The following is a 26,859-nucleotide window of genomic DNA, read 5'->3' on the forward strand; positions in this document are numbered from 1 at the left end:
TAAAACAAATAAAATTATCAAAAACAACTTAAAATTATCTTTAAAGATACACCTGATCTGCTCAATAAAATACTTAAAATATAATTTAAAATTAGAATATTTACACAAATATGGTAAAAATCAAATAATTTTGATTAAATTTTTTTTAAAATCAAAATTATTTATTTTTAAAACAAAAAAAACTAAGTCTAAACCAAATAAAAAATATAATAAAATTATTATATTTATCATCACAGATATTAGTTTTAATCAATAGAGCAAAGATTTTTATCTAAATCTACTGGAATATGGGCAAATTAACGGTATAACCATGGCCAGCTATGCCGAAATTGCGCCAGTTTATTATGTTCTTCCCGCTATTTTCCAAATTTATTAAAATGGCGTCCATTGTTCCGCCGCATATGTTAACAAAATGGCGCCTTTTTCTCTCTATCTGTTAAAAAGGTACCATTTTTCATTGGTTGGAACCATCATATTTTTTTTTTATTTTTTTTATTAACATTTGTGATTTAGGAAATGTTTTTAAATCACAATCTAGATTCCTCTTTTTAGCTGCTTTTTTTCTGACTGGATGAATAAAAATGCTTCAGATGATCTCTCCCTCCTGGATCTTTGTGTCTCCTACCGTCTTCGGCTATGGTGTCCTCATGTACAGCCATAGCATTGTTGATTTTGATGTTTCATTTTCTTTAAATAATGATTTTAAGGTATAAAATCATTGGAGGCTTCATTGTAGAATGTATTCACTCTGGTTGAAGCCTTTATTTTAGTTTCCACTGCCGCTTTGAGATCAAGCAATTGAGTTAACAATCCTAATGCCATTGACTTCAATGTCATTATAGGCCTCTTCACCATCTTGCTCCGTGTCAAATTCAAAGTCTTCGTCCGATGTATTAATATCATCCATGGATGTGTCACACCCAGGCAAACTTGCCAGAAAATTGCCGATATTCTCGTCCCCATTGATCATACAGCACTGGAAGGCCGTGCGGCCCGACCAATCCCGCGCATTCAGCCATACCCCACAGCCCCCCATGCTCTTGGGCAGCGCCAACAGCTTCACCAGCGCCTCGTCGCCCATGTTGACGGCGTAATGAAGCGCGGTTTTGCCCGACCGTCCCTCGAGGCTGGAAACATCGGCCTGCTGTTGATTTAGGAACCAGATGAGCTCGTAATGTTGGCCGAATGTAGCTAGATGGATACAGTGCTCCCCGTTGTAGTTCTTCATGTTGAGCAGGGTGGAGGGGGAGGGTTGGGCGGGGTTGGCGGCGATACGGCCCACCGCACCGTCGTTAAGTTCCTCGGTGGATATGGAGCGGATGAGAGCGTCGGCACAGTCTTTAAATCCGCGCTTGGCGGCAAGGTGTAGTGGCGTGTTTCCCTCCCGGTCTCGTATGTCTGAAATAAAAGAAAATTTATTAAATTAAACTAAAAATAAGTTTATAATAAATGATATAACAAGAAAATAACAAGTAATGATCATTCAAGGTCGTTTAATGCACAAACAGACAAACATATTCACCAATTAAGTAGCTGCGCTTATAATACATTTTTTCTGTAAACCACCCATTTCAAAATTTTGTGTTATTTACAGAATTATATAAGTTTGAAGTTTACTTTGGGATTAATATTCGTTTGTAGTAGCGAAGCTTCTCTATAACTCTAGGTGTTTCCGCCGTCCAACTGTCGTCCGTCCTTTAATTAATCTACAGATCTTTCTGCCCCCATTACCCATGACAAAATTGTACCCATTAGATTATGAGGGAAGATTCATTTATCGTCCTTATTCTCTTCACTATTCTTTATTTATTGACAATAGCTTTAGGTTCTTATTTTACTTTATAAAGTTTTTAAAAAAATGTTAACTTGTTATTGCTGCGCTATTTATGATCATAATTATTCTTTTATAACCTTTTGTTATAATAAAAATGTTAAAGTTTAAACAAATAAACAAAATTGTAAAAAATATTTTTTATCTTTAATATGAAAATTATTGTATTATCATTTTAACTATGTATTTCTTCATCTATTTATTTATCTATTAATCTATTTATCTAATCTATCTGATAATATATCTACTTTTCCAGCTATCAATTCATCTATCTAAATATTTATCTATTTATTAAAAAAATAGCAAAGGTCTTACCTATAGCTGCCCCCGCAAGGACTAGTCGCCTAACCATGGCCTGCTGGTTACACAGCACAGCAATGTGCAAAGGAGCGTACATCTCGTTATTCTGAATATCCAAATAGGTGGAGTCGGGCGCCATACGGATAAGCGCAAACACAATTTGAGTCGCGCCGTCGGCGATCGCCAAATGTAGCTGGGTATCGCCGTCAGAATCGACGCCGTAAAATTTCTGCACCACCTCGGGCGTTAGCGGTGGCGGGGAGATTGGTTGCTGCGTGCTCATTGGCGACGGTGAAGGAATTGTGACGGTTACAGTGGGGTGTGGTGCAACGGCGGAGGATTGGCGGAATGATTGGGCTGAAAGAATTTCTCTAGGATTGGCGGTGATTGTGAGGGAGTCCTCCATTTGCTCGCACAGCCCGCTGTCCATGCGGCTGTATTCTTTTGAGGCGGCAGCGCCGCTGCTAATGGCCACATTTTGGCAGGAGGCGAGGGAGCCGCCTGACAGAAAACCCGAGTCTAAACGTATTTCTGTGGCTTTTATTGAAGGCGATTGGCTGGCATCGTCCACTGCGATACAACTATCTCTATCCATTTTTATAACTTTAGGTCTTGTTTTTAGTTAAATCACTTATGCTTTATTTATATCTTATTTATAACTTGTTCATTAATGATGTCCAAAGCACGAAATTAAATGTTATAATGCTTAAAAAAATACTTTCTACAAATGGTTGGTGTTCAATTTAACTTACTGTTGTTGAATTGAAACTGGCCTTATGAAGCTAGTAGCACTAGTATAAGTATACGGCAGGGGCCAAAAACATTCTCTTTCTTACTCTCTCTCTCTCTCTCTCTCTCTCTCTCTCTCTCTGTCTCGCCTTTCTCACTTCCTGTCCCCCCTCCCTCTCCTGTGCGAGTGGGTTGTCGAGGATTTTTCCAACAGGGGATTTCCCTTATTTTTACAAAACTCTCTACTTCTGCCTAAATTTACAGCTAAAATTCAAATTTACAGCTAAAAATACTTCTAAAGGAAAATTTCATGTTTAAGAAGAGTTGGGCAATAAAAAAATATCAAGATATTATTTTTAAAAAGAATGTTTTAATGTTATACACTAAAATTTTCAATCATTGAAGATGGTTTTTAAAATCAGTCAATAAAGAAAGAAAAAAAAATAGCCATTTTTAAATGCATACTTAACTTCAGTAGATTCGGACGGACATACATACATATACTATAGTTATAAGGTAACTAGGCTACATAAATTTTAATAAATTTTTTCTAAATGTTATTTTTGCTAAATTGCATGATTTTCTTTATACTATTGTGTGTGTGTGTGTGTGTGTGTATGTGTGTTTTAAATTATATTTATATATGTATTCTTACTTATATATTTTTAGCTAAATAGGATGTTTTTATTTTCTTAATAACTCATTTTCTTATAAATAGAATTTTTTTAAGTAGCAAAGCTACTCTTATACTAGTTCATTTGAAATGTCCGTCTATTTTTGTCATTGGAAATAATTGACTTGGAGGAGGGGACATTTGATTGTATATCATATTGGTACTCTACATTTTATAAACTAGGCCTCTCATTTGTTGGAATAAAGCTCTGGATACTTTGAATTAATCTTGATTGGGTGATACTAACTAACAGTGTCCAAATGTTTTTACCAATAATCATAGTCTACAGCAGGGGGAAATTTGTTTATCATAATTTGAATACCAACAGTTATGACAGGGATCTATCATTGTCTTGTCCCTTAAGATCCCTTGAGTATCGATTACTTAGACGATTAGACATATTGCATGTTATTCGCGTAGCATTTCTATAACGTTAATATGTCAATATTAAGCGTTCTGAGGTGAATTCTTAAAAAAACTTTTGCCCCACTCATTTTTTTTAAGATTTCACCTCTGTAGGTTGTTTAGGGATAGAAATTATATACTTCTCAGAGAGGGGACAATGGGCTGTTTATTACACTAGTCTCCAAAGTTTTATGATAACGTATTCTTGTAAGTTTTGATTGGTTGGTTTTTTAAGTTAAGTGTTTAAACGTTTCAATTACTAATTTTAATCTATAGAAGGGGTAATTTTGTGTATCATCATTGGGGATGTGCATCAATTTATTGGCCATTGTCTTATTCCTTAAGATCCCTAGATACTTCTACTCTCTATTTGCTAATGTTCGTTTGTCTAATTAGTTGTGTTTCGCTATTTTTGATGTTGTCATACTTGTTTTCATAAAAATCCTTTAATTAATGGAAATTACAAATTAAAAATAATATTATTCATCTTTAATTAAATGGTTCCAAACGAATTCTAAAATTTAACTGTAAATTATTTATTTAAAACTTAGTAGCGATGCTTATTGTATATAATTTGTTTCTATGCGTCACAATGTCATCTAAAAGAATGAAATAATCTGATTAAAATAAAACTAAGCATTTCAGTTATATCCAAAATTATTTAATGCGTAGCAGGAATCTACAGGGATAAGACGATGGCCGATAATGTACATTGCATCCCCAAGGATGATACACAAAATTATCCCTTCTTTAGATTATTATTAGTGGTTGAAACGTTTGGAAACTCAACTCAAACAAACAACCAATCAAAATTCAATGAAAGCTACAATAATAATAAAAAATCAATGAATACAGCTTATTTAAACAATTCATATTAATAATCAGTCAATAAACAACGAAAATGTTGTGCTTTTTTATTTTTCAACTTTCTTGATAGAAAATAGTAAAGAGTCTATTTATAGTGAAGCTGCGCTACTTAATGAATACCGCGGTGTAATGGATTTATTATTACTTGGATCTTTCACCAGATTATCATGTACTCTTATAAAGTGAAACTTGTAGCTGCCTGAAATAACGAGCACTCCCTCCTATGATCCGCTTTACCTCATCCCCCTTCCCTCCTACTGGATGAACGAACTGACCAATAAATGATGTCCATGTTAGCAATCTTTCCCCTGTCATAATATCCAAGTATATTCTACTTCCATTCGTGGTGTTTAGCCATTAAAAATTTATGGTTTTATGGTACCAGTTTTTACTGGTGTTTTCCGCTTTACAAAATTATAACTACTTAGGAAGTAGGATGTATGTGTGTGACTGGGTGTGTGTATTTCCCGTATGATCCCGAAAACTGCTAGAATTAGCATAATTTTTAGGGAAGCTGAGTATTGGTCCCGAGGGGCTAGTTTTTCACAGGGAGGGAGGGGACACTGGGATGTTTATTAACAAAGTTTTATAATAACGCATTCTTATTCGTTGGCTTAACAACTTTGGGGTCTATTGAATTTTAATTGGTTGGTTCAAAACATTTTCACTACTTATTGTAATCTACAGGTTAATTTCGTATCATAATTCGGGATGTATATCAATTTATCGACTATAGTCTTATCCCTTTAGATCCCTAAGTTTTTCTAGTTTTTTCAGGGTGTAAGGTTTTTAATGAAAAAGAATAAAACTTTTCTACAGACTTGGTTTGTACTTTATAGGCACTTCCTAAATTTACGATGTAAAGATACTCTATAATCATAATTGTCTGTCTGTATTTCTATCTATCTATTAGAAAAAATCCCCATATTTTGATATGCCCAAATAAGGGCATGAACTTTACTACAGCGTTTTTTATTTTTAAATATTGTGTTCATACAATAATTACATTTTTTTTCATTTATCATCTTTTTTTGTCTACTGAACTAAATGAATGTTGGATTTTGTCTATTTTTAAGATAGTTTTAGGCTATTTTTTACCCTCTTATTCCTTTAAATGCAGAGTCCTTAGATGCTAAGGAGAACGGAACAATGGACTGTAAAATTTTCTTGTACCAAAAGCTTTAAAAAAGTCGATATCTCATTCTCCAGATAAAAAAACCCGTTTACTTCTGTTAAAACATTAGTAATTGGTTCAAACTATCATTGCCTTCACTTTTTAAGGGTTAATTTTGTGTATCATCATCCATATCACTAAAATTCTTGTATAACCAACAAATATAAAAAAAAGAATTATTATGTACTACATCAATTGCCATTTAATTTTTTTTGTAACTTTAAATAAATGCTTAAATTCATATGATATGAGTATTTTGTTTATTTTGGGGGGAAATCCGTCTATATCTATCTATCTATTTATTTATTCACTCGGGGTTTTTGAGCTAAAAATACTTTTACAAGTGACCAAGGACGATTTGTTGAATCGCGGTGTAGCTATCATATGCCTAGAAAGACAATTAAAATGTTTAAAGTAGCGCAGCAATAAGAATCCTAATACATTTCGAATACATAACAAGGATCTTAAGGGATAAGACAATAATGTAAATCCCCAATGATGATCGACCAAATCACCCATTCTAATTTATATCGATTAAAATTATTCGTTGGACATTTTTGAAATTGCTAGTACAATCTCATAAAGATTTTGAAGCCAACAAATGAGATAACGCGTTTATTTTGGGTGCCAGTATAACTTACCTTCCAATGTACCCTACCTCCCTTCCCTAAAATACGCAGACATTTTATTTATGTTACTTTATGTGCTTTAACAGATATCTCTTAAAGAAGTGAATGTAATGAACGTGGTCATTAACGGTCTCCAGACAACCAACCCTTTATTTTCACAACCTTTGTGTATATATAAACACCTATACTTTTGCTCGTCACGTGACTGACATAGCAGCAATAAGAACCACTTTCTCCTGTGACATCCTGAAAAAGTTGTGGCTTATAGAGTGGCTTCACCACCAAAATTACCCAGTATAAACATTTTACATAGTTATAGATATAAACATTTCACCTAATATGAATGAAAATTCCTTAACAGAAAAAAAGTTTATTTACGTTCGAAATAAAGAGAGAGAGAGTTAGAAAGGGAGAGAGAGAGAGAGAGAGAGAGAGAGAGAGAGAGAGAAAGAAAGAAAGAGAGAGAGAGAGAGAGAGAGAGAGAGAGAGAGAGAGAGAGAGAGAGAGAGAGAGAGATAAGAAAGAAAGAGTTGGGAAAAAAAGAGAATTGAAAACGACAAATGAGTCACATTTTGGGCCTATCAATAATTAATGTTATGTCTACAAAGTACTTTGATGTTCGCCTGTATGCATGTTTGTATTAAAAAAATAGATCTCGGTAACTGCTGGACTGGCCAAATGTATTATAATTTACATAAAACTTTTTCCTGGTCGTCCTGTTGTTTTTAGCCTAATTTCAACTGAATCCGTCAAAAAAAAACCACCAAGCTTAAATGTGATGCTTATTTTAGGTTAGCTTAACCATTCTTCATAGGTGCCCTACATCTCTAGGGTCTAAGGGGCTTCAAAACTTAAAATAGGGTTGAAGGGGAGGGGTAGAGATACTAAATAAATAACTGTTTATAGAAAACTATTATGAGGAAAATAATGGAATCATTTTGAGGCAAAGTTTAGCTCTCCCAAAATTTTTATTACAAATCAGGAATGAAGGGGAATGCCCCCCCCCCCCCCAGAGAATACAAACTTCCAAAAACGTAAAAAAAAGAATGTGGGAGAGTAGAGGTACCTTAAAACTTTGAAGTTCAGATTTATGAAACAGTGTCCAAACTAATCCACCAATATGTTTGATATAATTCTGGAGTACTTTTGGATGCTGTTAGTATTGGTGCAAAAAATATGACGTAACAAAAAAAATAGCCAATGAGAGGCCGTTATTGACCAATGGTAAAATTTATAGTGACCTCTCATTGGCTAATTTTTTTTGATTACGTCATATTTTTTGCACTAATGCTCACAGCATCGTACTTTTGTTTATGATAATTGAGGGGTACATTTATTAATATAAATAAGAAGCTAGGATACAAAAGTGTATACTAATTATTATTTCATTAATTTATTTTTTCATTGATAACATTTTACATAATTGTTTTATTCTTTTCTTTAAAATTTTTATCCGAAGAATCTACAGATAGCATGTTATTATTGGGGTAAAGATAGGGGTGTAGATTAACTTGTCCGTAATTCGTTGTTTCCGCTTCTCTTTAGAGGGCTTAACTATGTTCCCAAAACTAGGTTAAAACCTGCCAACAGCATTTATAAGATCTTATGGCAAAAATTGTCTTCCTGTCTTCTTTATTATTAAATGTTTTACTTAAGTCAAATTGATAATTATAATCGACATGTAAAAACAATCAAATAATAGACCTACAAGGGTTTAGTACATTTATAGCAGCCTCGCACATTTAAAAAAACTTAGTAATTAGATTAGCTGCGCTACTTTAAAAGTATTGCTGGACCCAAAATTAGACATCGTATAGTTGTTTTCTATCCAGGCTAAACTATTTTTACTCCACCTAATCTTAGAGTATGTGGTGTGTGTGTGTGTATGTGTGTGGGTTTCTACGCAAGGATAGCGCGCTGTACCGCGCTATTTCTGGCTCTCTCGCTGTGTAGGTCAGGTGAGCGATGTTTTAACAATTGCACAATGCACAGCTATGCCAAATTTAGCCAAATAATTCAGCTTTTAAAGCTGGTTTACCTGATTTAAGGCTACCTTTTCAAAAACAATTTATTCAGTAAAATCAAATCAAGTTTGAATAAAATGATCAAATAAAATTCTTTTTCTATCTACATTCTTTTCCGTCTGTTTCGTCGTTTAGCTGCAGTTTGGAACTATGAATACAGTTTGGTTTTATAGACTGCATAGAAAAATATATGTATGTTTGAAATTTGAAATTCTTTAGACCAAAAAGCAGCTATTTAGTTCAATTATATGTTTGGTTGTTCTTTTGAAAAGCAAAGCTTTTCTATAATTAGGGTCAGCCCGTCCCTAACAATTAGCTTTTTTTCGTGTAACGGTTAGCTCTCTCCGATAATTCAAACATGTTAGAATTGACCTATCGATTTAAACTTTGCATGATGATTCCTATAACAGTGTTAATGTTCTTTTGTCCTACCGTTCCAGAACTTCGCTTTTATGGATGTTGTCATCCTTGTTATTTTAGTAAATCATTATATAGGTAAGTAATTTGCTAGATATGAAATTTTTGTTGTTTTGAATGTTACAAGACTGGGAATTAAAATAAGAACAAGTCTGCCCTTCAAAGCCTCCTAAATATCGCCGTTTCTCAGATATTAAAAACACATTAATATCACTATTCAATTGCAGGGTAGCGTTTGCTTTAGTTCTTATGTGATTTTATACTATGACTGCCTTTTTGTAACTGGCTTTCTTTGCGCTTGTTTATGCCCAAATTTGGGCATATGAATCTCTTGTGAAAATCAGGTGAAATTTTGGGGTTTCCCTAAGGAGCTAACACACACACACACACACTTACTACTTGCATTTTGTGTGTGTTTGTATGTTTGTGTGTGTGTGTGTCACTGTGTGTGTAGTTAAAGGGGGAAAAGGAATTTTTCCTTTTACAATCTTAATGGGTTTGTAGTATTAGAAAGTATTTTTAAATAAATTTTTTAAAAGCATTTTGCATTTTAGAATAAAAACATACTTTTAGAAATTAGAAGCTTATTTATAATTTAAAATTTTCAGTCCGTACAGGAAGGGAGGGGACAATTGGTTGTAAATTAGACTTTTCTCTAAAGTTAAATAATCACAATCTCTCATTCGTTGGCCTAAAAAACTAAGGTGTTTTTTTATAAAATCTTAATTGGGTTACTTAAATTTTGGTTGCTCAAATTTTTCCACTAATTGTTTTGATTTTCAAAAGGGGAAATTTTGTTTATCTTAATTGGTAGGGGAGTTCCATCATTTTCTTGTCAAATGTTTTATCCCTTAAGATATCTGTTATTCAATAGAAGCCTAGTAATTTTTTAGGTGATTCCCATGACAAATTAAATCTAATTGAATGGCCTACAATTAATAATTCTAACAAATCAACATGCGTCAAATCAGGGATCACAAGGGATATGACAATGGTCGATGAATTGATGTACATTCCCAATAGTGATACCAAAAAAAATACCCCTTCTGTAGATTACAATTAGTGGTTGAAACGTTTGAACACTCAACTTAATAAATCATCCAATCAAAATTCCCAATAAAAGTCCCAAAGGCCCAAAGTTGCTGCGCTACTTATCAGGAATCTATGGGAATAAGACAATAGCCGTAAAATTAATATACAACCCCAATGATGACAAACAAAATTATTCTTTCTGTAGATTAAAATTAGTGCTTTAGACGCTAGGACACTCAACTTAATAAACCAACCAAATCAAAATTCAATAAAAGTCGCCAAAGTTGTTAAGCCAATGAATAAGTAAACGTAATAATAAAACTTTGGGAACTAGTGTAATTAACAGACCAGAGGTGGATTCTTCAAAAAATTTGCCCCACTAATCGCTTAGTGGGGCAAATATTTTTTAAGAATCCACCTCAGATGTCCTCCAAAATCACAAAATCACCAAAAAATTGCCCAACTAAGCGATTAGTGGGGCAAATATTTTTTAAGAATCCACCTCAGATGTCCCCTCCCTCCCTGCAAAAAATTGATAATTCTAACAAATAAACATTAAATCTACGTCAAATAATCTTTAGTCTTAATATTTAAACAAATAAAGTGATTCACAAAGAATTAAGATAACACAAAACAACTATGTACAATATTGTTCACTAGCGGCTACGCCCCTAGAGGCCTCTAGGGGCACTTGAGGAGGAGAGAGTCGAATTTAATAATTAGATTTCTTATTTTATATTTTAAAAGATAAAGTAAAAAAAAAATTTTTGGAGGGGCGAAATTTTTTTTTTTTTTTGTTGGGGGGTTCCCCTCCTCATTTTTAGTTTTAGTTAGAAATTTATTTTTTTTTGGGGGGGGGAATTTTTCTTTTTTTGGGGGGGTGGGGGTGTCCCAACCCCCAAGAAAATAGTTATAAACCTTCCAAGGACCTATGAGAAGCTACCCTGTTAAGGAGAACCCGATCGGTTCAGCGGTTAGCGAGATCTTTCGGTACAAACACACAGACAAACACACAGACATCCTGTTACTTTAGTATAAGGATTGTCAATAAGTATAAAGGGAGAGAGTGGACATTGGGATGTTTTTCCCCTTGTCCCCAAAGTTTTCATAACGTTTTCTTCTTCATTGATTTAACAACTTTGAGGACTTTTCTTAAATTTTGATTTGGTTGATTCAATAAGTGTCCAAACATCTTAACTACTAATTGTAATCTTGTACATCTTTGTCATCATTTGATTGGGGATGCAAATCAATTTTTCGGCTATTGTCTTATCCCTATAGATTCCTATTAAGTGTCATTATATTTATAAAAGTAACAGGATGTCTCTTAGTCTGTACCAAACGATCTCACTAACCGAGGTTAACCGATAAATATATTTAGTTCTCTTTTATAGCTTCTTATAGGTTCAGGGAAGGTTTATGAATATGAATATTTTGGGGTAGGGTACCACCATACTCAAAGAGACAACGCCCCTAGCAAAAAATATCCCCTACCCCAAAAATTTCTATTCTTTTTAAAACTAACATAGTAAATTAGTAAAAATAATACATCTAGTGACGATTCAGTGGGTTTTAAAGTAATTGGACAAATCTACCAAACAATAAACAAATCGAAATTTTAGAAAAGTATCGCTATTGATTTTAAACTTTATCAGTTAGGGAGTTGAATCCATTTTTATAGAAGCAGAAATATAATCTATAATTATGGTTTGGACCCTCTAAAACTGTAATCTACCCTTCCACTTTCCCCTCTCTTGGTGAAGATATCTTCAACGCCGATACGATTTTTGAAATATAAGATTCCACTTTTGTCTCTCTTGTTGAAGATATCTTCACCAAGAGAGGCAAAAGTGGAATCTTAAATTTCAAAAATCGTATCGGCGTTGAAGATATCTTCACCAAGAGAGGGGAAAGTGGAATCTTACATTTCAAAAATCGTATCGGCGTTGAAGATATCTTCACCAAGAGAAGGGAAAGTAGAATCTTACATTTCAAAAATCGTATCGGCGTTGAAGATATCTTCACCAAGAGAGGGAAAAGTGGAAAGGTAGATTACAGTTTTAGAGGGTCCAAACCATAATCATAGATTATATTTCTGCTTCTATAAAAATGGATTCAACTCCCTAACTGTTTATCGCAAAGTAAGGCAATACAAAATTCAAACTTGTTATTTGTTAGACATTAGAGGCAATAAAAAAACTTAAAAAATGGTGAATTCCAAAAAATAAAACAGAATACCATACTGTACTAATGTCTTTAATAAACAGTTAACAGTTTTATTTTCAATAGATTCAGCCGCGTTTTTTAGCCGACTGAAAAATAATAAAGATATGCAAAAACAAGCCAAACGCCCTTTTCATAAAAGCTGTAAAAACTTAAAAATATCAAAGCTGCAATTTCAGAAAAAAAGATTAAATTATTGATAAAAAATCTAGAGATCTAAAGGAATAGGGCAATAGATTATAAAATGATGTACACCCACAGTGCAATGAAGATAAACAAAATTACCCCTTCTGAAAATCAAAACAATTATTGCATTGAAGATAAGCAAAATTACGCCTTCTGTAGATTAGATTATTAGTAAAATAAAGTGTACACACTGCTAGTTTGAGCCAACCTATCAACTCCTCAAAGTTTTTTTTTAAGCCAATGAATGATAGGACAAGGGAATATGATTCAGACAAACAATTTTAAGTGAAAATTTCCCCACAGCCCACTTCCCTTCAGCTACATTTAAAAACAAGTTTTTCGCAAATTCTACGCCAACAAAATATTCAATTTTCGTCAATTTCAAATGGAATTAATTGGCTGAATGACAGCCCCTGATTTGAGGGACCAGCATAATTTACTTACAGTTCAATGTCCCCTCCCTCCCTGCAATTTATTATTACTTACAGCCTATTTTTGAATTTATGTTTAAAAAATATACCTTAAATCTTTCTGCCTTTTTGAAAATTTATCTAAAAATAATGAGGTTTGGGGTATTTTGTGTTCAACAAACACTTTGAGGGAAAGCACCCAAGTGAATAATTGTAAAAAAAACCTTGATACAACAAGCTTATTATTGTTTATATAAAAAACAAGGTCAATTATGTCCATAAGAATAAAGGTACGACTACACAATATCTAGGATTAATTGTTAGAAACACTATATACCTTGTTTCGGGTTAATAAATCACAGAATATGACATTATGGATTGGATGTTCAAAACAAAAAAAGTACCACTAACTCATGTAAGCAGGGGTAAAAAAATTACCCCTTCTGTAGATTAAAATTACTTAATAAACCAACTAATCAAAATTCAGTAAAAGTCCCCGAATAAGAAAACGTTTTTGTAAAACTTTGGGGACTAGTGCAATAAACAGCCCATTGTCCCCTTTCTTTCTGCATATAAGTGACTCGATCAAACAGACGGACAAACAGGCGCTAGTTATGGAGTAGCTGCACAACTAAAAGACAACATATTTTATAAATTTTAGTTTTGTTTATACTATCAAGCTTAGTGATCTAAATTATAATGTTAAACTTTTAATAATTATCTTTAAAAACATATTTTGTAAACATTTAAAGTTGAGTTAAATCTACTAAGTGGAGTGACTATGTAAAATAGCCTAAATCATGTTCTTTACCCATAGTAAACTTCCCTGGCATAATGGTCCAGCCGTTTACAAGATTATACTGAACTTAAAGACAGACATACAGACTTAAGTTACTTTAGATTTAATATGTATATGATATGGTAACATTAACTATGCAGAAAACGAACTGGCGGGTTTCGTTGATTTTTCACAGTAGCTTTTAATAGGTTATTTCAATGATTGCCCCGTTGGGTTAGGGTATAGCCCGGCATGGTAAGAGCCCCCCACTTAGCTAGAAATAGGATAAAAGCTACTGTGCAAAATACGACGAAGCCCTCTACTTCGTTTTCTTTTCATGATCGGAAAATTATTCTGTATTCTTATAATATTTTTGTGATAAAAAGACATACAGACTTATTGTTATTATAGAGTAGCTGTGTTCCAAACCAAAATGGAGATAGTTGATAAGGGAATTGAAAAGCTGCAAGTCAAGAAAATAACCAAAATAAGTTTGACAGGTTAGAACCATATGTTGAAACGCTTGAAAGTGTCATGTGTTACGTCATAAAAATACATCTATTACCCTTCTCGTTTTATGGGTTTCCTTTCCCACTTCTTCTCTCATCCCTCATTTTAGACGTTTTTTCATGACGTCACACATGACACTTTCACTTTTTAACTCTGAAGGCACTTGAAAAGGTGCGGGAAGAGGAAGTGGGGAAGGGGTTGTGAGTTGACCCCCCCAAAAAATGTATTTAGAAAGATAATTTTTAAAAAGATGTTTTAGGATAGGTTAGTGAGTAAGGATAGCCTGGTTTTTAATAAATGAAACCATTGAGAAATCATAATGTTTTTCTATTTAATAAATAAATTCTATTTTAGCTCTTTTATTTCTGTTTTTGACGTTGGAGATCCTTTGCTTTGTAGCTTCCTTGTGTAAGTTTTATTTTAGGAGCGCAGCTACTCTTTCACAAGAGTATATCCGTCTGTATGACCTTAAACAGGATCTTCCTCAATTTTTAGTTTCAAATTTGAAGTTAAATATCTTGTGTAAAGATTTTAGGGTGCTTTCCCCCAAAGACCCTAGCGAGCACTAAACCTCCCCCTCTCCTTATTTTGACATAAATTGAAAATATAGGGAGTTGTTTCCTCATGCCTAACCACTGTGGAAAGTAATAACCCTACGTGACTACCTAGTACTCAATGAAACCTAAACTAACATGACCTAAAATAATAAACAAACAAACGAAAAACTACCCCCTTTTTTCTCAATTTTATTCAAAGTCTTTCATAATGCAGTAACTATAGCCTAAAACCTATCATAATAGTATTTTCCACATAAGCAAATTTCAGTTATTAAATAAAAAATTATCAATATAAATTACAGAAATATATATTTTAAGAAAAAACATTTTTTAGAGGCTATATAAAAAAAAAACTATTTCAGAATAGATTGTGAAGTACAAAAAATATATTTTGAAGGTTTTTGAACCTTTTAAGATGAAAATCTTTGAAGATAAGAACATTCCTTAAAAAGTGTAGTCTATGAAGTTCTTTTTAAAATGTGAAATACAAAATTTTTTTTTGGAAGATTATTGAAACCTATACGATGAACAAGTTTTGCACTAAGAATAAAATATACATATTTGAATAAATTACAGTATGAAATATGAAGATAAGGCGTTCTTAAGTCGCTAATATTGATTTGTTAAATACTCAATTTTTTCTTTTCTTTTTTTATAAAATTTTAAGATGAATAAGGACATAAGCATGAAAAATCATAAAAATTATGGATGGACAAGGGACAAAGCAAGTTATATAGCTGATGTTTGGAGGTCATAAAAGTGAGGGAGAGAAAAAATATTATAAAATAAGGATGACAACATCCATACAAGCGAAGCACTGAAACGGTAGGACAAACGGACATTAACACTTATATAGTGTCAGAACTGAATAATCAGATTATAAATGTATAAGAGTCGAAGCAAAATTGTGAGTAAATTTGTTAAAAAAACTGCTTGATATAGGATAATGTTTATGGACATACTTAGATTTTTAGGACTTGATTATAGAGGTGCTTCGCTTATAACATTATACTTTGTCAGATCAATCGGATGATTTGATCACATAAAAGTTTGTTGTTAAAAAGGTAAAAGGACATTTCTAACATGCTTAATTTAACGAAAAAAGCTATCCGTGTGTGACGGACGTACGGACGGACCGACCCTAAATATAGAAAAGCTTCGCTTTTAAAAATTTTGCCTATATATAGCACTAGAGTTGGCTCGATATAATTATCTCCCTATTGGCTAGTTTTCTATATGCATATCTATTTCTCAATAAATCTATTTTCCTCACAGGGCATTACTATCTAAAAGAAAGTAAATATTCAATAATTTAAATGATTTTTAAAAGATTTTTTCAAATTATATTTTTTTCTTTACATTACCATCACCAATTTTAGTTTAATATTTGAACACACAAAATGTCGCCACAATCGAATTCTTTTAAAACATAGTTTTCTTAAATTTATCATATTATAAATTTAAATTTTCTTTTTTATGAATAGAAATTAAATACATCAATATAAGATAAATAGCAACATGAAATGAAAAAAATGAATTTATTTTTAATAAAGTAAAATAATGGGTCTTATCGTTCTGGGCAATGAGAGTTTATTATGGATTATTGAAGCACTATGAGTTTTAATCATATATTCCTTGGAAAACTTGAGCTCGTTTATAGACATTTATTTCCTATATAGATCTGACATGGATCTTGAAGCAATTAAGCAGGCCGTTTTGTACATGTTAAAAATTGGAAGATTTCATTAAATAAAAGTAATCGCAAATATACTTAGTAAATGACTGACAGACCAACGCAACGGACCAAGTTAGTTTACTCGATGATGCTCTTTGGAAAAATGTATCTACACAAATAATTAGCAGTCTATTTTAAATAGCATAAGAGAAAACCTAAATTTTCACATAGCAGTATGGACAGGCTGACAGTAAAAAACATAAGAAATGGAATTATAATAGAGTAGCTTCAATTCTAAAACTTCGAGATAAGAACCTTTTATGGTGAAATATTTTTTGAGTTGTAAAATACAAAAAAAAATATTTTTTGAAGGTTTTAAACTTAATAACAAGAAAAACAACATCGTTAAATAGCATATTTATTTTAAGATATAACATAGACGGACAGACAAAGTGAGTTATAGAGTAGATAATTATAAGTAAAAAATCTTGATTCGATTTTTATTCAGTTATGTTAAATTTTATTTAATACTATGATTGATGAAGTAGACAAAACAAAAATAATATAGATTAAAAACTTTAATAGTACTTAATTTTACATCAATAGGACAAGTCTTTCATTCTAAACTCTTAAAAAACATCTTTTCTTATCTAGTCTGAACGTACAGACGGACTAAATGTAGTTGAGCTTCGCTTCCAAAGCTGTAAAATCCCGTTGTAAAAGTGAGAGTTAAAAAATGTAAAATACAATTGAGCATGTTTTATTAGGGAAAGTGAACATATTTTGAAATAATTATATCCATAAGAAGCGCAGCAATAACAAGCTAACAATATAACAATTACGACCATTATACGGTATAGCATAAAAATCAATTTTGGTGCAAAGACTCACAAAAAAGAAATTTGAAAGTGGTTAAAAAAATTAATGACTTAAAGTTTTAATGTATGTATGTAAATTGTCAAAGTTATGATTGGTAAAGAGCAATAGCAATGAAATGCATTTGCCTATGAACAGGCGCAAATCATTATTAAGTATATTTAGAAATCTAGAAAAAAAGTCGTACAATGAAAGGGTTGGTTGTCTAGATATTAAGTTAATATTTTGTAAAAAATAAAGTAGTACTTAATTTACATTAAGAGAGTGGCTGTAGATTGTTGGACGTTCAAATAAGCGTACAGACCTTTATTTTGGAGTATTCCGCTCAAAAACCGTCCAGCAAGTAATTGTGAATCCCAATTTTCAAATTTAGGTGAAGGCCAGATAAGTAAAAATTTAATGTGTAATTTACTGTAGATAAGATCTGACAAAATCCGCTTTGGAAACGGTTACAAAAGAAAACGATTTTTAATGTTATTCTATTTAGAGCTACGCCCCTAGTATTAAGGGGCTAAGAATTGGAATGGGGAGGAAGGGTGCAGAAAAATAGCCATAAACCATCCCAAGACTTAAATTTAAAAATAGAAGTTGCTAAAAAACAACTCAAAACCTTTTGCGAAGCTTCTATAAAAAGGAGAATTCCGTCGGTTTCAGTTTTTTTTTTATACAAGCGGTTTTGCCCATAAAAGTATCTTACAGAAGGAGGATATACAGTCAAAAAAGTAAAATCCTATTATAAAAAAGGTTAGGATTTATGGTTTTAATTCTTTTCTTTACACCAAATTAATATACAATCCATGGTTTGCTACTTATTATTGTTTTATCCTTGTTTCCAGTATGGCTTCGAAGATGATAATTATCCGCCGGATTCGAAACAGTTTTTAGTAATGCTGAAATTTTATATTATAGAGAATTTTCAACAAATATAAAAATAAAAATCATAAAAATAAAACCAGCTTTGTTAACCCGTACCTTTGGCCCCTCTGGAGTAACAAAACAGGTTTTAATCTTTTTTTTGAATTTTAATATCCGCGGAAAGCTGTCTTTAATGCGATAAATAACTGTTATAGATTGTTCAAAATTTCAGGGCTATACCATTTGTCAGGGGAAAAACCAGTGAAGAAATATATTTTTGGTCTTCTATGGGAGCCTAAACTACATAGATACATGAGAAATCTAAGGTTTCATTCTTTTTAAAAAAGAAGCCTTTCTATGATTAGGTTAGGTACGCCCGCCCATCCGTCCGTCACACTAAGCTCCTTTCGTTAATTTAGACATGTTATAATTGTCCTTTCGATTTCAAACTTTACAAGATAATTCCTATTTCAGTTTGGTACGATAATTAGAAAGCGTAGCAACTCTATCATCGTTCACAAAAGTCCATTTAAAGCATGCTGATGCAATTATCCCTATCATCTGATTTTTGGTATACTGATTCTTATGAGAAAAAAAAACCACTATTTGCTAATTACTAGTTGCTATTTTTTTTCTTATAATTGTAATTTATTTTCTCGTATTCATTCGAATCCGGTGGATAGGAACCGGTTCTCATCCATACGAAAAAACTATGTCTAGCATCGTATTATATCCAGTTTTCTACGAATATAGAAATGTACAATCATAAGATTAAAACCAGTTTTTTTAGTCGGGTTAGTCTCAGGGTTAAAAAAACTAGTTTTAATCTTATAATTGTACTTTCTATATCCTCGGAAAGCCGTTTATAATACGATACGAGAAATAACTATTCCAGTATCGCTCCGAAACCGATTAATATTCGCTGGAATAGAACCGGCTCAGAGCCATACTGAAAAATCATGTATAGCATTGTATTACAGACAAATTTCCACGAATACTATTAAAAAACATAAAATTAAAACCAGTTTCATTTTGATATCAGTAAAAAAAGGGACTATGATACGATGCTATAAAATTTCTATTAAACACATTTGAATTGATGTTATATGTATATTAAATTTTTAGTCCCCTGGTAACGCATTCGCTAGCAAGTATTTTTGTTCAAGCTGCCTTACTCCCAGTCTCTATCTGTCATATGTTTGGAATTATACAGAGAAAAAGGTAGATAAATAGATAGATGGATGGATAGATAGTTGATAGATAAAATAAGCTGCCATTCTGCAGTTTCTATCTGTCATATGTTTGGAATTATACAGAAAAAAAAGGTAGATAGATAGATAGATGGATGGATGGATAGATAGTTGATAGATAAAATAAGCTGCCATTCTGCCGTTTCTATCTGTCATATGTTTGGAATTATACAGAGAAAAAGGTAGATAGATAGATAGATGGATGGATAGATAGTTGATAGATGAAATAAGCTGCCATTCTGCAGTTTCTATCTGTCATATGTTTGGAATTATACAGAGAAAAAGGTAGATAGATAGATAGATGGATGGATAGATAGTTGATAGATAAAATAAGCTGCTATTCTGAAGTTTCTATCTGTCATATGTTTGGAATTATACAGAGAAAAAGGTAGATAGAGATATGAATGGATAGATAGATATATGGATATCTGGAAAGATAAAATAAGCTGCCATTCTGTAGTTTCTAGCTGCCATTTGTTTGGAATTATACAGAAAAAAAGGTAGATAGACAGTTGAATAGATAAATGGTTTAATAGCTAGCTAGATAGATAGATACATATATGGCTGGATAGATAGATAAGCAAGCTACTTTATTCTCTGTTTCTATCTGTCATATGTTTGGAATTATAAAGAGAAAAAAGTAGATAGATAGATAGATGGATGGATAGATAGTTGATAGATGAAATAAGCTGCTATTCTGAAGTTTCTATCTGTCATATGTTTGGAATTATACAGAGAAAAAGGTAGATAGATAGATAGATGGATGGATAGATAGTTGATAGATGAAATAAGCTGCTATTCTGAAGTTTCTATCTGTCATATGTTTGGAATTATACAGAGAAAAAGGTAGATAGATAGATAGATGGATGGATAGATAGTTGATAGAAAAAATAAGCTGCCTTACTCTCTGTTTCTATCTGTCATATGTTTTGAAATATACAGAGTAAAAGGTAAATAGAATAATAAGTTGATAGATAGATAAGTTAATAGATAGATATATAGATGACCAAAATCAGGAGTACATCTTAAATGACAGATGAGTAAATCACACTTCCCCTTTATAGTATCAAGGACTGACTGATGAACAGAAAATTTTAAGGAAATACAATGAGAATTAAAGAGTATGTTTGTTACTAAAAAAAAGTTTATATTTTTCTATATATTTAGTTATTTGATGGTGCCGTGGATATTTCTATGGGGTATTCTATTATTAGGTAAAATAGTGGGGTATAGTACCTTTCCTGAAAACGCCTCTTAAGGGGCGTTTCGTCATATATTCACAGTAGCTTTTAAATGTTATTTTAGGTTAGGTTAAGTTAAGTTAGGTGATTTCCACGCAGGAGTAGGCAATTGGCCCCGCAGTGTTAGAGCCCCCAGCAGGGGCTAGAAAAAGGAGTAAATGAACTGTGGAAATACGACGAAACGCCCCTTAAGAGGCGTTGTCGCAAAAGGCACTATACCCTAAAGGTGTCGTTTTTTTACGATTGCGTTTTCTAATACATACCAAAATAAGGAGCCTAGCTACTATTCAAGTTGTCTTGTCATTTTTGTCTGTCAGCGACGTTCCAAAAATTGACTGTACAAAATCGGACCCTGAAATTGTTTATTAGGTGTGGATTGAAAGTGGCCATTGGTGACATATTATTAGTGAGGGAGGAAAGGGACATTGCACTTTCAACTTCACTGGTATCCAAAGTAAATATTTTCAGACGAAACTATTTTGATATCATATATAAAACAGATTAAAATAAAAGTATTGACGTCTTAGTTACACCGAATTGAATTTCAAAAGAAGTTGTATCAACTTTTTCACTTTTTATTTAAGATAGCTAGCCGGCTCTTTTAGTAAGTAGTAGATGTAAAATTTTTCATAGAATTCAGATATGCAATCGGTTTTTTTTGTAGACCTCTTATTTTTTAGGTAATTTAAGTTTAAAAAAAAAATAATTAAGTCGGTTTTAAGGTACTAAAACGCAACAAAATAAAAGAAGAAAATGGCCAGTATGAACAAAAATAGTAAGATCTTTAATTTGACACCTTACTTTTAAAATTCTGTTAAGTAATTATTGAAAAAAATCTATTTTGTTAACCTCGGATTAATCAAAACTTTGAAATTAAAAATATCCTCTCACAGGCATAAAAAGTATGTGTTCATATATACTTTTAGAATGAGAAAAATAATACGAATCCAGTCTAAGCAAAATTGTAAAACTTTTATAAAACTAAAATAAAAAATATAAGTTTATTTTAAGAATCATAATTTTCGGCTTTAAAGGGTTAGCTTGAATAAAACCTGAACAAAACCTAAACAAAAGACAATGCAATGTAGCAGATATTTTTTAAACACAAGAAACAATAATGTATTTTTAACTGCATTGTTTTGAAGTTTATAAACAGACTGATGCATATTTGTTCATAATTTTTCATTCTTTACATGTTCTGTAATATCACTATATTTATTGTGGTATCTATTGTATATATTGTATGAACGTTCTCCTTTTTTTTTGGTAATTCTGTTGGTTAACTTTATAGGTTAAGCTTCACGATTCGTCAATTTTTGCGATTTGTGATTGGCTAGTTTAGTAGTTACAATTCTTAAAATAAACTTTTTATTTTTTTTATTTTTTATTACAATTTTTTAAAACTTTTTCAATTTCGCTTAGAATGGATTCGTAATATTTTTCTGATTCTAAAGGTATATATGAACCCATATTTTTTATGTCTGTTTGATAAAATATTTAGGTTTAAAGTTTTTATTAAACCGAGATTTAAAAAATTGATTTTTTCAATAATTACTCAACAGAATTTTAAAAGTAAGGTGTCAAATTAAAGATCTTACTATTTTTGTTCATACTGGCCATTTTCTTCTTTTATTTTGTTGCGTTTTAGTACCTTAAAACCGACTTAATTATTTTTTTTTTTAATTTAAATTACTTAAAAAATAAGAGGTCTACAAAAAAACCGATTGCATATCTGAATTCTATGAAAAATTTTACATTTACTACTTACTAAAAGAGCCGGCTAGCTATCTTAAATAAAAAGTGAAAAAGTTGATACACCTTCTTTACAAATAAAAATGTACGAAAGAAGGATTATGTTTATGTTATCTATCTATTGTTTGTTTTAATAAACAAGGATGACAACATCCATTAAAAGCTCTCAAATCACATGGTCAGATAAACTAGCTAACATTAACCATTGAAGACTGTCATAACTCAATAAATTTTGAGTCTAAACAAAAATGCATATAAATTTGTTAAAAAAACGTGATACTGTTTAAAGACACATTTACATTGATTATAGAGATGCTTCACTTACATATAAAATTATGCCTTATTGTAAGGGATATAAAATATACGTGGATATTATGAAGGAGAAAAATTGTCATCAATTTAGGTTCCTAACATGGAACTTTTTATTGGATCATTTCATTCATCCAGTAGGAGGGGAAGGGACTGGGTAAAGGGGTTGGTTGGGGGATATCATTATTTTAGCCCGCTGTGAGTTTCACTTTATTTTAGAACTGAAAATTCAGGTGTAATATGATAATATCCAAGTAATAATGCAATCACTCTTAGGGTATTAATTATCATATTCTAAAACTCAGGTGAATTGAAGAATAATAAAATTGTAATCTAATAAAGTTTATATTGATAAATTTGGACTTTCTGGTTGAAAATATGTAAAATAATTTGAAATCAATAGGACAATATTTTTATGTCTATATTATGCAGATCGATCATTTACAGACAGACGGACAGGCTTACCCTAAAATGGAGAAGTTTTGCCGTTAAAAACTAATTGATGAGTTAAAACTTATCTCTTATCATAAAAGACGTCATTAAAAACTGGCATAACCTTTTTGTGTCATATTTATGACGAATACTAAAATTTTATACATTTCATATTAATGACGATTTTGGGATCATGGAAAGAAAATGAAGTAGTGGGTTTCGTCTTATTTTCACAGTAGCTTTTGATAGATTATTTTAGGTTAGGTAAATGTTAATGATTTCCTCGCACAGTTAGGAAATTGGCCCCGCAGGGTCTAGAAATAGGAGAAAAACTACTGTGAAAATACGACGAAACACGTTTACTTTCCATGATTCCAATATTGCAATATTTTCTATATCCCCCCAAAATATTATGCTTAGGGTGGGGGTTGTACCACCTCCCTGGACAATTTCCTGGGTAGGGGTTATAACATGAGGAAACACCTTCCTCAAAATGGTTATTGGGGGTGAATATCGACCCCCCCCCCCTCCGGACTTATTACACAATAAAATAAAAGCCTTAGCTAAAAACTAAGTTTAATCATCTTTTTTTTTCAGGTGGCATCGGAGGAACAGTGTATCTAGCATACGTTTTACCACAAAAGTAAGGCACATTTTTTTTCCAGATCTTTTATTCTGCAAGAATGGATTTTTTTTATACTTGGATCTTGCACCAGCTTATCGTGTACTCTAATAAAGCGAAACTTGTAGCGAGCCTAAATAACGATCCCCCCATCGACACCCTTTACCCCATATCCTCCCCTCTTACTGGATGAACGAACTGAATAAATGATATCCATAATAGCAACCTAAATTAACGAAAATTTTTCCAATCTCAAAAATCTACATCAATTTTTGCAAGTAGTGAATATACTCTATAACGATGTGTATTTAGGGGCATTTGGCTTTCTGTAGTTACTGGTGCCCTAACTGTCCTACTGGTCTATCCAACTTGGTAATATATGTATAAATAGATAAATGTATGGATAGATAACAGAGCTATAGTATAGCTGTATATACAGATAACTACATCCCACCCTTTTTACGTGACCTTTTTCGTCTGCTAGCAAAGAGATAGATTATAGATGTATAGATAAATATATGGCGGGGAGGGGGGGGGGGGGGTTGACATCTCCCTCCTTAAACGTCCTTCGAATAGATCGAGAAAAAAAATAAAATAAAGATAAAATGTTATGAATATAGAAGGATTAGCTAAATTATGTTATAAATTAAAGATATATTTTTAGTTAGATAGATTTATAGATAGATAGAAAGATGGAGAGATTGATGGATTTATAGCTTGGTAGATGGATAGAATGATATATAAATGGATAGATTAATATATGTATGAATAGAAGTTACAGCAGCTCTTACTATCTATTCTTTATTTTAGGTTACTATCTCTCCACTATTCTGTTATCCACTGGGAGAAAAATAAACTTTTTAGAAGATTACTGTAAAAAATGTCTACTTTTGAGAAATTCCAGTTAAATTAATCTGAAATAAAGATTGTTTGCTTCCTAATTATATCAACAGACTATAATTTAATTTATTTTGGTAAACACAAGTTTCTAGTTCTTAAAGTGAATCTTTTATAAGGAACCAAGGATGACAACAACCATATCAAAACAAAATTTAATATATTTTGGATAAAACACAAATTTCAAGTCCTTAAAGTGAAAGAAGGACAACAACACCCAATAAAGCGAAGATCAAGAAATCATACGGTCAGATATTCAACATTAACAAATGACATGTTGAGTAACAACTCATTTAATATTCACCATATGTTACTTAAGACGCCTACTTATATTTTGAGAAGTGATTACAGAGCTGTTTGGCTTAAACAATCAACCTAATTGTCCTAGTAATCCCTATTCCAAAAGTCAATATCGTGTAAAAATTTGAATTCAGAAAAACAAAACAATAAACATTTTGATAATATTGACAACGGACTTTATTGTAATGATTATAGATTGATACGCTTTCCAAATTTTATCTATCTAATACACGAATCAACATGCGAAGTTTGACATTTATAGGACAATTTCAATAGGAAATACCCCTTTACTATTTAAAAATATACTTATGTCCATGGGTATCACAGCATAAAAAGGTAATAACTATAATATGTGTTAATTCTAGGGTATTATAGACCAATATCGGTTGAAATAAATAGGACTATTCTAACATGCGTAAATTGCTAATCAGTTTCCATTACTGTCGTAGAGACGGTCCAAAACGTAGAAAAGATTCGCTTGCAAAATGTTTGAATTTTTTAATTGCTTCGTCCTATTTATGTAAAATTATTATCTCATGTTTATTTTGAATTTAAACTTTTGTACTTTAGCAAATAAATTGTAAATTAACAGTAGCATTTTATTTTTTAGTGTAATTTACTTTGTAATGTTCAAAATCTTCAAGAATTAAATTACACAATTTATTCTATACAACTAGATATAATTAAATATATAAATAAATGAGAAAAAAAATAAAAGAAAGAAAAATAGAGATATATTAAATTTATAGATAGCTAGCTAGTTATATATAGAGAAAGTGCTTATAGGTGCGTAGCCGCTAGAATTATAGGTTTATAAGAATGATACCCTCTAAAAAAAACTTCCCTGTCAGTTCAGCGGTTAGTAAGATCCTTACAAAAAATCTTATCACTTTTTGTAGTAGAATAATAAGTTTTTTTATCTCTCTAAACGATTCCCCATTTTAGGGAAGCTTCAAATTGGTCCAAGGATGGCTTTATGTTTTTTCCTACCTCCCCTCTCTCCTTTGAATAGAAGCCTCTAAATATTTGGAGCACCAAAGTTAGTAAAAGTAGAGAAATTACAAAACATAAAATTTGGAAAGGTTTCGTGACTTTAATGATAAAAAAGGATAGTAAGAAATACAAAAAATACTATTTGAGAAGGTATTTTCAATAAATCACGGTAAATGACATTTCCAATACACAATTCATTTGTTTTAAAATATCCTATATTAATATAAATATTAAGACATTTCTGATTTTAACAACCATTTCTATTAAACTTTGTCTTTTTCTAAAATCGAATTAAGCAAAAATGTTTTAAAATTATAAAATCCGTTAATAAAAAAGGAACTTTGATTTATCTTACTATAATGTTATGGTAGTGACGTATGGACAAACAAAAATGTAAAAAAGCTGCGCTGCAAAAAATTCCCCCAACTACGAAAATTGTCTGCTTGTATAGCGACGATGGAAAGTCAAAATATTGATTTTTTGCTCTAGATAACTTTCCTATTTACAATGTATATAAAAACCAAATAAAATATACCATTCTTAATCAGCTGTGAACGCGTAAATGTATAATAAAAGCCGGCTTTTTTTATCTCGTTTTTAGTGATTTTTAAAGCCCCGCGGTGCTTTATGTGCTTTATCTAACCTATCCAAGAAAATTAATATTTTTGGATATTTCAATATTTTTCATGTAGCGTAGCAATAGTAAAATAACATAATTATAAACGATATACGTAAATCCTATTATATAAAATAGTGAGGTTTGTTTGTTTGTCCTTAAAAATCTCGTTAACCACCATACCAATTGAGTTCTCCTTTTCAGGGCTGCTTCATTTAAGTCCCCGGATGGTTTTAGGCTATTTTCTTTTCAATTGAAGTCTGGGGAATGGTTTTACACTATTTTTAGCAACCTCA

General features: G+C 31.7%; 2 protein-coding genes across 2 annotated transcripts; one reads left to right on the forward strand and one right to left on the reverse strand.

The window, feature by feature from the left end:
• Positions 1–205: 205 nt before the first annotated feature.
• On the reverse strand, positions 206–3,006 carry LOC145330629 (NF-kappa-B inhibitor cactus-like). The gene is made up of 2 exons (XM_080175302.1): positions 2,147–3,006; positions 206–1,398 (listed from the first exon to the last, which is right to left on the reverse strand). The coding sequence occupies exons 1-2, from the start codon at positions 2,724–2,726 to the stop codon at positions 791–793; spliced, it is 1,188 nt and encodes a 395-aa protein (XP_080031428.1). The 5' UTR covers positions 2,727–3,006; the 3' UTR covers positions 206–790.
• An 11,080-nt stretch (positions 3,007–14,086) lies between these two features.
• On the forward strand, positions 14,087–24,745 carry LOC145329227 (uncharacterized). The gene is made up of 8 exons (XM_080173274.1): positions 14,087–14,178; positions 14,543–14,596; positions 18,384–18,477; positions 19,277–19,372; positions 20,569–20,615; positions 23,733–23,778; positions 24,070–24,129; positions 24,568–24,745. The coding sequence occupies exons 1-8, from the start codon at positions 14,112–14,114 to the stop codon at positions 24,632–24,634; spliced, it is 531 nt and encodes a 176-aa protein (XP_080029400.1). The 5' UTR covers positions 14,087–14,111; the 3' UTR covers positions 24,635–24,745.
• Positions 24,746–26,859: the final 2,114 nt, after the last annotated feature.

This window comes from Acartia tonsa, chromosome 10, assembly GCF_053477335.1.
Source record: "Acartia tonsa isolate MP-2025a chromosome 10, ASM5347733v1, whole genome shotgun sequence".
Classification (NCBI taxonomy): Eukaryota; Metazoa; Arthropoda; class Copepoda; order Calanoida; family Acartiidae; genus Acartia; species Acartia tonsa.

Coding starts and splice junctions, on each gene's coding strand:
- LOC145329227 (XM_080173274.1), top strand. CDS start 14,112: ATGGAGATAGTTGATAAGGGAATTGAAAAGCTGCAAGTCAAGAAAATA. Junction 19,373..20,568: donor GGAATTATACAGAGAAAAAG/GTAGATAAATAG, acceptor CTATATATTTAG/TTATTTGATGGTGCCGTGGA. Junction 23,779..24,069: donor GCATACGTTTTACCACAAAA/GTAAGGCACATT, acceptor ATGTGTATTTAG/GGGCATTTGGCTTTCTGTAG.
- LOC145330629 (XM_080175302.1), bottom strand. CDS start 2,726: ATGGATAGAGATAGTTGTATCGCAGTGGACGATGCCAGCCAATCGCCT. Junction 1,399..2,146: donor CCTTGCGGGGGCAGCTATAG/GTAAGACCTTTG, acceptor CTTTTATTTCAG/ACATACGAGACCGGGAGGGA.